This window comes from Pongo abelii, chromosome 18, assembly GCF_028885655.2.
Source record: "Pongo abelii isolate AG06213 chromosome 18, NHGRI_mPonAbe1-v2.0_pri, whole genome shotgun sequence".
Classification (NCBI taxonomy): domain Eukaryota; kingdom Metazoa; phylum Chordata; class Mammalia; order Primates; family Hominidae; genus Pongo; species Pongo abelii.
Window position 1 is genome coordinate 32,740,982 of NC_072003.2, and position 9,455 is coordinate 32,750,436.

Here is a 9,455-nt window from a genome sequence, read left to right on the forward strand (position 1 = left end):
AAACATTCCAAGGAGTTTTAGGGGTCTTGAAGCTCAGATCAACACCTAGCCTTATTTTATTATTATTATTTTTTGAGATGGAGTTTCACTCTTTTTTTTTGAGACAGAGTCTTGCACTGTCATCCAGGCTGGAGTGCAGTGGTGCAATCTCGGCTCACTGCAACCTCTGCTTCCTGGGTTCACGCCATTCTCCTGCCTCAGCCTCCCAAGTAGCTGGGACTACAGGTGCCTGCCACCACGCCCGGCTAATTTTTTTGTATTTTTAGTAGAAATGGGGTTTCACCATGTTAGCCAGGATGGTCTCGATCTCCTGACCTCATGATCCGCCCGCCTTGGCCTCCCAAAGTGCTGGAATTACAGGTGTGAGCCACGCGCCTGGCCCAAGACGGAGTTTCACTCTGGTCACCCAGGCTGGAGTGCAATGGCGCAATCTTGGCTCACTGCAACCTCCACCTCCCTGGTTCAAGCAATTCTCATGCCTCAGCCTCCTGAGTAGCTGGGATTATAGGCACCCGCCACCACACCCAGCTAATTTTTGTATTTTCAATAGAGAGGGGATTTCACCATGTTGGCTAGGCTGGTCTTGAACTCCTGACCTCAGGTGATCCACCCACCTCGGCCTCCCAAAGTGCTGGGATTACAGGCATGAGCCACTGCACCCGGTCTCCCACCCTTAAATGGCCTGGACAGACGAGGGATGGGCATGTGGCCATGGCCTTTATTTCTCACTCTGGCTGGCCACTTGGATGTGGCTTATTCTGTTGATGCAGACAAGCATATCCTCAATGCACAGTGAAGCCTGGGAAAGCCCCTTCCTGGCTTCAATTGCTTCTGGGGCTGACCCTCAAAGACCTGTGGTAGCAGAGAGAAAAGGAAGCCCTACCTCTGGTAGAAATATCTGTGCCAAGAAACAAGGAGCTGGCTGGGTGCAGTGGCTAATGCCTGTAATCCCAGCACTTTGGTAGGCTGAGGCTCAGGGCGGATCACCTGAGGTTGGGAGTTCGAGACCAGCCTGACCAACATGGAGAAATCCCGTCTCTACTAAAAAATACAAAATTAGCCGGGCGTGGTGGCACATGCCTGTAATCCCAGTTACTCGGGAGGCTGAAGCAGGAGAATTGCTTGAACCCAGCAGGCAGAGGATGCAGTGAGCCGAGATCGTGCCATTGCACTCCAGCCTGGGCAACAAGAGCGAAACTCCTTCTCAAAAGAAAAAAAGAAATGAGGAGCTGAGAATGAGGTGGGGCTGAGGCTGAAGGGTTTCATGACACTAAAAAAAATTGATGAGATGCTGGAAAGTTGGGTCATGAGGGCAGGAAGCAGAGGAGTCAGGTCTGGTTTCTAGGCCCTAAATAAGGTTTACAAACTTCAAAGCACTCAGAGATCTCTAGATAATAATCATAGCACCTTTAAGTGGCAAGCTGAGGGCCAAGATCTGGCTGTCAGTCTGGGCTGAGAACTGGTGTTGGAAGCTGGGCCTCCCGGAGGCTGTGCTGAGGGTTAGGGGAGGGAACTGGGTTGTACACTGGGAATTAAAACCTGGTACAAAAGCCGGGCGCAGTGGCTTATGCCTGTAATGCCAGCACTTTGGAAGGTTGAGGCGGGCGGATCACGTGAGGTCAGGAAATGGAGACCAGCCTGACCAACATGGTGAAACCCCATCTCTACTAAAAATACAAAAAATAGCCGGGTGCAGTGGCTCATGCCTGTAATCCTAGCACTTTGGGAGGTCAAGGCGGGCAGATCACTTGGGGTCAGGAGTTCAAGACCAGCCTGGCCAACATGATGAAACCCAGTCTCTACTAAAAATACAAAAATTAGTCAGGTGTGGTGGCGCACGCCTGTAACCCCAGCTACTCGGGAGGCTAAGACAGGAGAATCACTTGAACCCAGGAGGCAGAGGTTGCAGTGAGCCGAGATCGTGCCACTGCACTCCAGCCTGGGCATCAGAGAGAGACTCCATCTCAAAAACAAAAAATTAAAAAAAAAAACCTGGTACAAAGGTATCTTCTACTGCCAGGGTTCCTCTTCTGACCCCAATATGCCCCTGTGATAAGGTGGCACACGAGTCAACCCGCCCCAGAAAAGCTGAAGGAAAGAGAGACTTTGGTGGGGTCGGATTGGAGATGAGGTTGGAATAAAGTCAGTTCATTACTTCACTTGACACCGGAAGTGTCTTTTCTCCAAAACTTCTACCTCCTTCCAGGTTGATAAATCTGGTTTCTTCCTTCCTGGGTAGGCCAGACACAGGGCTGAGCTGGATGACAGGCGAGGCCGCATAGGCCAGCAGAGGTCACAGGCCCTTGCTCTCCTCAGGGAGATGTTGTTCTAACCAGGAGCAGGGCAGGGGCTGCCCATGGCTAGACTCTGCCCACAAAGGAATTAGTGGTAGATGGATAATGGGGATGGGGATTCTGTGCAGAGCTTGGGGATACAGATGGGTAGTCGCCCCTAGCTACAAATCTAACACCAGGTGTTTCTGGCCTACCCCACTCAGCCCATGATGGTACAGAGGAAAAATGCAAGGTCTGTGTGCCTTGGGACTCTTCTCGTTGCCTGGATTCTGAGTTGACCTGGTCTGTCACATGGCCACTTTGTCAGAACTCATCTGGTACGTGGGCTTCACTGATGCTGGGCTAGTCTGACCCCGTCCAGGTCAGGGCTGGGTGTTATCACAGGGAGGGGCAGATGCCTGCAGAACCCTGGCTGAGATACCAGTGAAGGCCTCAGGAGTGATGGGTAAAGTCAGCAGTCAGCTAAGAACCCTGGGGTCTCTGTGTGACCCTGGACAGGCTGCTTAGCCCTCCTTGGCCTCAGTGTCTCCAACTGTAAAAGCCTAGGAAAGTGAAGATCTCTTCCAGTTCAAAACTGTGATGAGGTCCTCCTGGCAGGGTCTAGGAGGGCTAAGAAGGCCTGAGGCATGTGGCTGTCTCAGGGAAGCCTAAAGACTGGAGGGAGCTCTCAAAACCTTCCCATTCAAAAACAGGAATTGCCTGTTGGCTGATGGCGTACACACCCCTTGGTTTGGGATGAAAGGCAGTCCTGACTGCCTCTTCCTGACCAGGCTGTCCTCTTCAACCAAGGGGTTTCTCTCAGCACTTATGAAGGTGAAATGAGTCAATGGAAGAGACAGTACTTTGTAAACCATAAAATGCAATACAAGCAAAGATCTAAAATAAAGTCAACTTTTACTTCTCTCCTGCCATCCTTTCTCTCCAACTCCAGAAAACCTGAGTGCTACAGAGCACTGTTTGCAAACTCAAATGACCATAGGAACTCAGCAAGTCATATAAATGAGCGGGAAATGCCAGATGGAAAGGCCTGTTTGGACAGAGACATGGGTCTAAGAAATACTTCCCTTTCTTCTTCGCTGTACTTTAAGATAAACACCAAAAACACTAAAAGCAAGCCATGATGAATGGCACGTGGTGCTTGGTCAGGAGCCAATGGGAGTGGTGGGGATGGGTGGCCGGGCCACAGTGAACGGTGAGTTCTGGCTCCGGCTCAGCTCCCAACAACTGTGGTTTTGTGGGAGCCTAGGTCGAGTTGCCAAATCTTTGGATTTTTCAAAAAACACCAGAAAACCTGTATTTGGTTGCAAAATATCCTTTTCAATCTTCACTAACTCATATCACTTAAAAATACTGCCTAGGCTCAGATGAATAAATATGGCAACTGCAGGCCAGATCCAGTAGAGTCACAGGATTTTAACTTGGGCAGTAAAAAGACAATGGAGGTGGTGGGTGCCTGTAGTCCCAGCTACTTGGGCGGCTGAGGCAGAATTGCTTGAACTCTGGAGGCAGAAGTTGCAGTGAGCTGAGATTGCGCTATTGCACTCCAGCCTGGGCAACAAGAGCAAAACCCCATCACACACACACAAAAAAAGACAATGGAAGCCAGGCATGGTGGTGGCTCACGCCTGTAATCCCAGCACTTGCGGAAGCCGAGACGACAGGATCGCTTCAGCCAAGGATTTTGAGACCAGCCTGGCCAACAGTAAGAACCTCATCTCTACGTAAAATTTAAAAATTAGCTGGGCGTAGTGTTGCCTGCCTGTAGTCTCAGATATTTGGAAGGCTGAGGGGAGAGGATTCCTTGAGCACAGCAGGTTGAGGCTGCAGTTAGCCCTGTTCACACCACTGCACTCCAGCCTGGGTGACAGGGCAGGAAGCTGTCTCAAAAGTAAATAAATAAATAAAAAGACAATGAGTATTGTGTTCTGGGAGGGTCACAAGAATAAAAAATAATGATAAAAAATTTAAAAAGACAATGGGTAAAACAAGGTTCTCCTCTACCTCAGTCCTCTTAGCACCTCTGGGCTGAGAAACAGCTTTTGGTTCCCCTTATGTAGGTCTGCGAGTTCTCAACTCAGCCCTGCCTCAGTAAAGGGGGCCTTGGAGAGCCCTGGGCAGTGGGGAGCAAGGTGCTGGCATAGGAGGCTGCTGAGGGCCCAAGATCAGACTGTCCGCACCCCAGGGCCAGTTCTTGCCGTAGATTCTGGGACCTCCCTGCAGGCCGCCGCAGAGGTTCGGGCCCCTGAGCCCATCTCGGGCCTCCCGTAATGTCTAGATGGTCACTTTTAAGGCCGTCACCCACACTCCTGGAATATCTCCGGGTACAGCTGGAAGCCCACGGGCGGGTCCAGGTCTCCGCGGCCAGGGGTCAGGGTCACAGACAGACGCCCGGCGACCCGGCCCCTGTGGCCCCCGGCCCCGGGCCGATGAACCCATTGGTGTTTGGCCACGGCTGACTTCTGGCCGAAGCGGCGGCCGCACTGCGGGCAGGGGTAGGGCTTCTCGCCGCTGTGGGTGCGCCTGTGGGCTGCCATCTCCGAGCTCTGCCGGAAGCAGCGCCCGCAGTCCGGGCACGGGTAGGGCTTCTCGCCGGTGTGGGTGCGCACGTGGCGCCGCAGGTCCGAGGGGTACGCGAAGGCGCGGCCGCAGTCCGGGCAGGGGAAGGGGGTCTCGCCGCTGTGCACGCGCCGGTGCTGGTAGAGGGCAGAGCTCTGGCTGAAGCGGCGGCCACAGTCGGCACAGCCATAGGGTTTCTCGCCGGTGTGGACGCGCAGGTGCGAAGTCAGCGCCGAACGCTGCGTGAAGGCCCGGCCACACTCCGGACAGCGGTGGGGCCGCTCCCCACGATGGATGGCCCGGTGTTTGCTCAGGGAGGAAGCGTGGCCGAAGCCCTTGCCGCAGTCAGTGCAGTGGAAGGGCTTCTCGCCAGTGTGGCTGTAGACGTGCTCCACCAGTGTGGAGCGCCAGGCGAAGCTCTTCCCGCACACGTAGCAGCCGTGACGCTGGTCTGCTCGGGGGACAGGGGGGTGGGCACAGAGGGAGGGGCGTCCCCGGTGCGGTGCCTTGGACGGCTGCTTCCAACCATAAGGGGGCCCGGCCGAGGGGGCTTGGGGAGCCTTCAGCCCAGGAGACCCGGCGGCCATAGGGTCGGGCTTCTCCAGGGCTCCCGTCCCTTCCCTTTGTCTTTCCTCTTCCTTGTTTCTGGAATCTGCTGAGAGATAAAGAGAGGAGAACTGAGGCTCGGCTCATCCTGGTCATTGAATCCCACAGCCCGCGTGGACAGGGACAGGCCTGCTGGATCCCCGGCTGCTCCTGGGAGATGGAGGAGTGACACCTGTTCCTCGGCTGCAGAGCCAGACAGAGCCGGGAGGGAGGGAACAGTCCATAACAACTTAAAACAATTTAAAACAATTAGGCCAGACGCAGTGGGTCACTTTGGAAGGCCGAGGCAGGCGGATCACTTAGCCCCAGGAGTTAAAGACCAGCCTGGGCGACATAGTGAAACCCTGTCTCTACTAAAAATACAAAAAATTGGCTGGGCGCGGTGGCTCACGCCTGTAATGCCAGTACTTTGGGAGGCCGAGGCGGGCGGATCACAAAGTCAGGAGATCGAGACCAGCCTGGCTAACATGGTGAAACCCCGTCTCTACTAAAAATACAAAAACAAAATTAGCCGGGCGTGGTGGCTGGCGCCTGTAAGTCCCAGCTACTGGGGAGGGTGAGGCGGAAGAATGGCGTGAACCAAGGAGGCGGAGCTTGCACTGAGCCGAGATGGCGCCACTGCACTCCAGCCTGCGCGACAGAGCGAGACTCTGTCTCAAAAAAAAAAAAAATTAAGCAGGCGTGGTGGCAGGCGCCTGTAATCCCAGCTACTTGGGAGGTTGAGGCAGGAGAATTACTTGAACCTGGGAGTGGGAGGTTGCAGTGAACTGAGATGGCGCCACTGCACTCCAGCATGGACAACGGAGTAAAACTCTGTCTAAAAAAAAAAAATTACCCAGGCTTCGTGGCGAGCATCTGTACAGTCTTAGCTACTCTGGAGGCCCAGGCGGGAGGACTGCTTAAGCCCGGGAGTTCCAGGCTACAGTGAGCTATGATGCCGCCACTGCACTCAGCCTAGGCAACAAAGCGAGACCCTGTCTCTAAAACAAAAACACCAAAAAAAGCCCCCAGAGTGTAGTGACCACGCAGAGGTGAGGACTCAGAGGCGGGTATGGCAAGGCCAGAGCCCCCATCACAGCTCCTTTCTAGGCTGCATCCGGGAGCCACGCAGGGGCTCAGCCTCCGGGCCACAGTTGAGAAGGCAGTTCAGAGAGGAAACTGCTAAGCAGGTAGCTGGAGGTGGCAGAGGGTACCGGGATGGGACAGGAACAGAGAAGTCCCCATGGGACTGAGCACCCGATACTCCACCTGGGTCCGCTTCTGTCTGACATTTCGCCACCTCCGGATCCTGGGCAGCCGGATCCCACAGTTCGGCCTCCTCCTCCACCCAGGAGATGAGAGCTGGCTTGTTGCCTCCGATTCCTAGGGGAGAAGAACGCAAACCCCACGCTGCGGGGAGGCCGCCTGCCCGACCCCGGGGCCCCCAACTTCACGCGCAGCTCCCAGAGGCGCGGCAGGGCCTGTGGGGGCGCAGGGCTCAGGCCAGCAGGTGGGGCTCTCACCGAGCGCGCTCAGGTGGCCGTAGGTCTCCCGCATCACGTCCCGGTACAGGGCCCTCTGCGCGGGCCGCAAGCAGCCCCACTCCTCCCGGCAGAAGTACACGGCCACGTCCGCGAAGCTCACAGCCCCCGGCTCCCCCCACTCGGGTCCGGCCCCGTTTGGGTCCCGGGGAGGGAGCGGGGCCAGAGGCGGCGCCATGGGGACTGTCAACCCCGACGACGGATCGGCTGCCTCCCCTGGCCTGGCCTGGGCCTGCGGAACCTCCTGCGCCCGAGAAAGCCTCCCCGGCCTGGGCCCAAGGGACGGAGGGAGGTCACTAGGGCCCCCGAGGGCGCACAAGAGGGCATGGAAACTAACGGTGCCTATGGCAGCGAGTGTATAATCAGAAATGGAATATGCCCTCATAAAAAATGGCGGCGGCGCGGGTACTCGACCTTTGCCCCTACGCAATGGTGCCCAAGACAACGCCCCCGGTATCTCCAGTCCGCGTTCTCTCCGTACCCTCATCCAAAATGGCCGTGGTGACTAATACAGAGGCCGGCCTTGAAAACTAGCTGCGCATGTTTAGTCCCTGGCCCGGCGAGGCGGTGCAGCACAGAGCTCCGCCCCGGCCGGGAGAGGCGGTGCAGCAGAGAGCCCCGCCCCGGTTTGCACGAACAAAAGAGCGCCTGGCGGGAGTGAGCTGGCCTCTCGGCCTTACTGAACTCAGGCGTTAGTTTTCGTCTCTGAACCGTTTTATAATCGAGCTCCAGCTCATCACTCTCTCGTTTTGTCCTTGTTATCTCAGAAACAGGGCAACAGCAGTCTCTTCCCAATGTTGAGTGTAAAAAACCAATGGAGTGGGCGTGGCGCAATGGCTCACGCTTGTAATCAGCAGTTTGAGAGGCCGAGGCCGGCGGAACAACTGAGGTCAGAAGTTCGAGACCAGCCTCACCAACATGGTGAAACCCCCGTCTCCACTAAAAACAAACAAAAAAAAAACCCAGCCAGGTGTGGTAGCATGTACCTGTAATCCCAGCTACTGGGGAGGCTGAGGCAGGTGTATCGCTTGAACGCGGGAGGCGGAGTTTGCAGTGAGCCGAGATCGCCCCACCGCACTCCAGCCTGGGCGACAGAGTGAAACTCCGTCTGAAAAATAAAAAAGAAAGAAAGAAAGAAAAAGGAGTGGATACAGGAGAACCTCCTCCATCATAGGCTTGTTGGAGCCTGAAATTCTGGAAGTTTCTGGATGGTGGAGGCAGTGGGGAGAGTAGGGTAAGGTTGAGAAAGTCAGAGGGTCCTCTCTTCTAGGAGCCTCTCCCATGTGCTGCACAGGACGTCTCCCAATTGCCAGTCTCCCTCTAGCTACAGCCGGGCACTCAGCTCCCCTCACATCCTGCCGCTGGACGGATGGCCCAAGGCTCCTCTGCTCAAACCCAACTCATCCCTTTCTTGCCCCAATCTGCTTCCCCTAGGGTCTTTATCTCAGTAAATGTCACCAACTCTCCCCCAGACCTCCCTCTCACTTTCTGATGGCCTATTCTGTGCTCCACGTGACTTCATACATGTCCTGTTGTAGCAGGACAAGCCGCAGACAAAACCCCTCAGACACCGAGTTAAAGAAGGAAGGGTTTTATTCGGCCGGGAACATCAGCAAGACTCACATCTCAAAAACCGACTCCCCGAGTGAGCAATTCCTGTTCCTTTTAAGGGCTCACAACTCGAAGGGGGGTCAGGGAACGAAGAAATGTAGCAGGACGAGCCGCAGACAAAACCCCTCAGACACCGAGTTAAAGAAGGAAGGGCTTTATTTGGCCGGGAGCATTGGCAAGACTCACGTCTCAAAAACCAAGCTCCCTGAGTGAACAATCCCTGTCCCTTTTAAGGGCTCACAACTCTAAGGGGGTCCCCGTGAGAGGGTCGTGATCCATTGAGCAAGCAGGGGGTACGTGACTGGGAGCTGCATACACTGGTAATTAGAACAGAACAGGACAGGGATTTTCACAGTGCTTTTCTATACAATGTCTGTAATCTATAGATAACAACTGATTAGGTCAGGGGTCGATCTTTACCAGGCCCAGGGTGTGGCGCCAGGCTGTCTGCCTGTGGATTCCATTTCTGCCTTTGAGTTTTTACTTCTTCTTTCTTTGGAGGCAGAAATTGGGCATCAGACAATATGAGGGGTGGTCTCCTCCCTTACTGTGTATGGGAGTCAGAGTTGCCACCAACCGCCTTTTAGCTCTTAGTGGGCTCTTTAGTTGAATCTAGGCCCAGATTGAGAATCGCCTGTAATGCTAACTACTGGGAGGCAAAGGCAGGAGGATCCCTTGAGCCCAAGAATATGAGATCAGCCTGGGCAAGTTAGTTAACCCTATCTTCAAAAATAAAAAATAAATAAAAACTAAAGTAAAATAAGAACAAATGAATTGACAGTGGACAAACGAGAAAATTATACCAATTGTATTAGTTTTACATTTACATGGGGATCTTCGCAAGAGAGGGAAGTCAGAAAAAGTGCCC

General features: G+C 54.6%; 1 protein-coding gene across 2 annotated transcripts; it reads right to left on the bottom strand.

Annotated features, from left to right (window-relative positions):
* Positions 1-3,136: 3,136 nt before the first annotated feature.
* Positions 3,137-8,441, bottom strand: ZNF764 (zinc finger protein 764). Of its 2 annotated transcripts, none has more exons than XM_009250650.4 (3): positions 6,959-8,441; positions 6,705-6,818; positions 3,137-5,502 (listed from the first exon to the last, which is right to left on the bottom strand). In XM_009250650.4, exons 1-3 carry the CDS (start codon positions 7,461-7,463, stop codon positions 4,589-4,591), a joined length of 1,533 nt encoding a protein of 510 aa, XP_009248925.3. In that variant the 5' UTR covers positions 7,464-8,441; the 3' UTR covers positions 3,137-4,588. The 2 variants fall into 2 exon arrangements, with proteins under 2 accessions (XP_009248925.3, XP_009248924.3); XM_009250649.4 differs by having other exon boundaries at positions 3,137-5,505; positions 6,959-7,464.
* Positions 8,442-9,455: the final 1,014 nt, after the last annotated feature.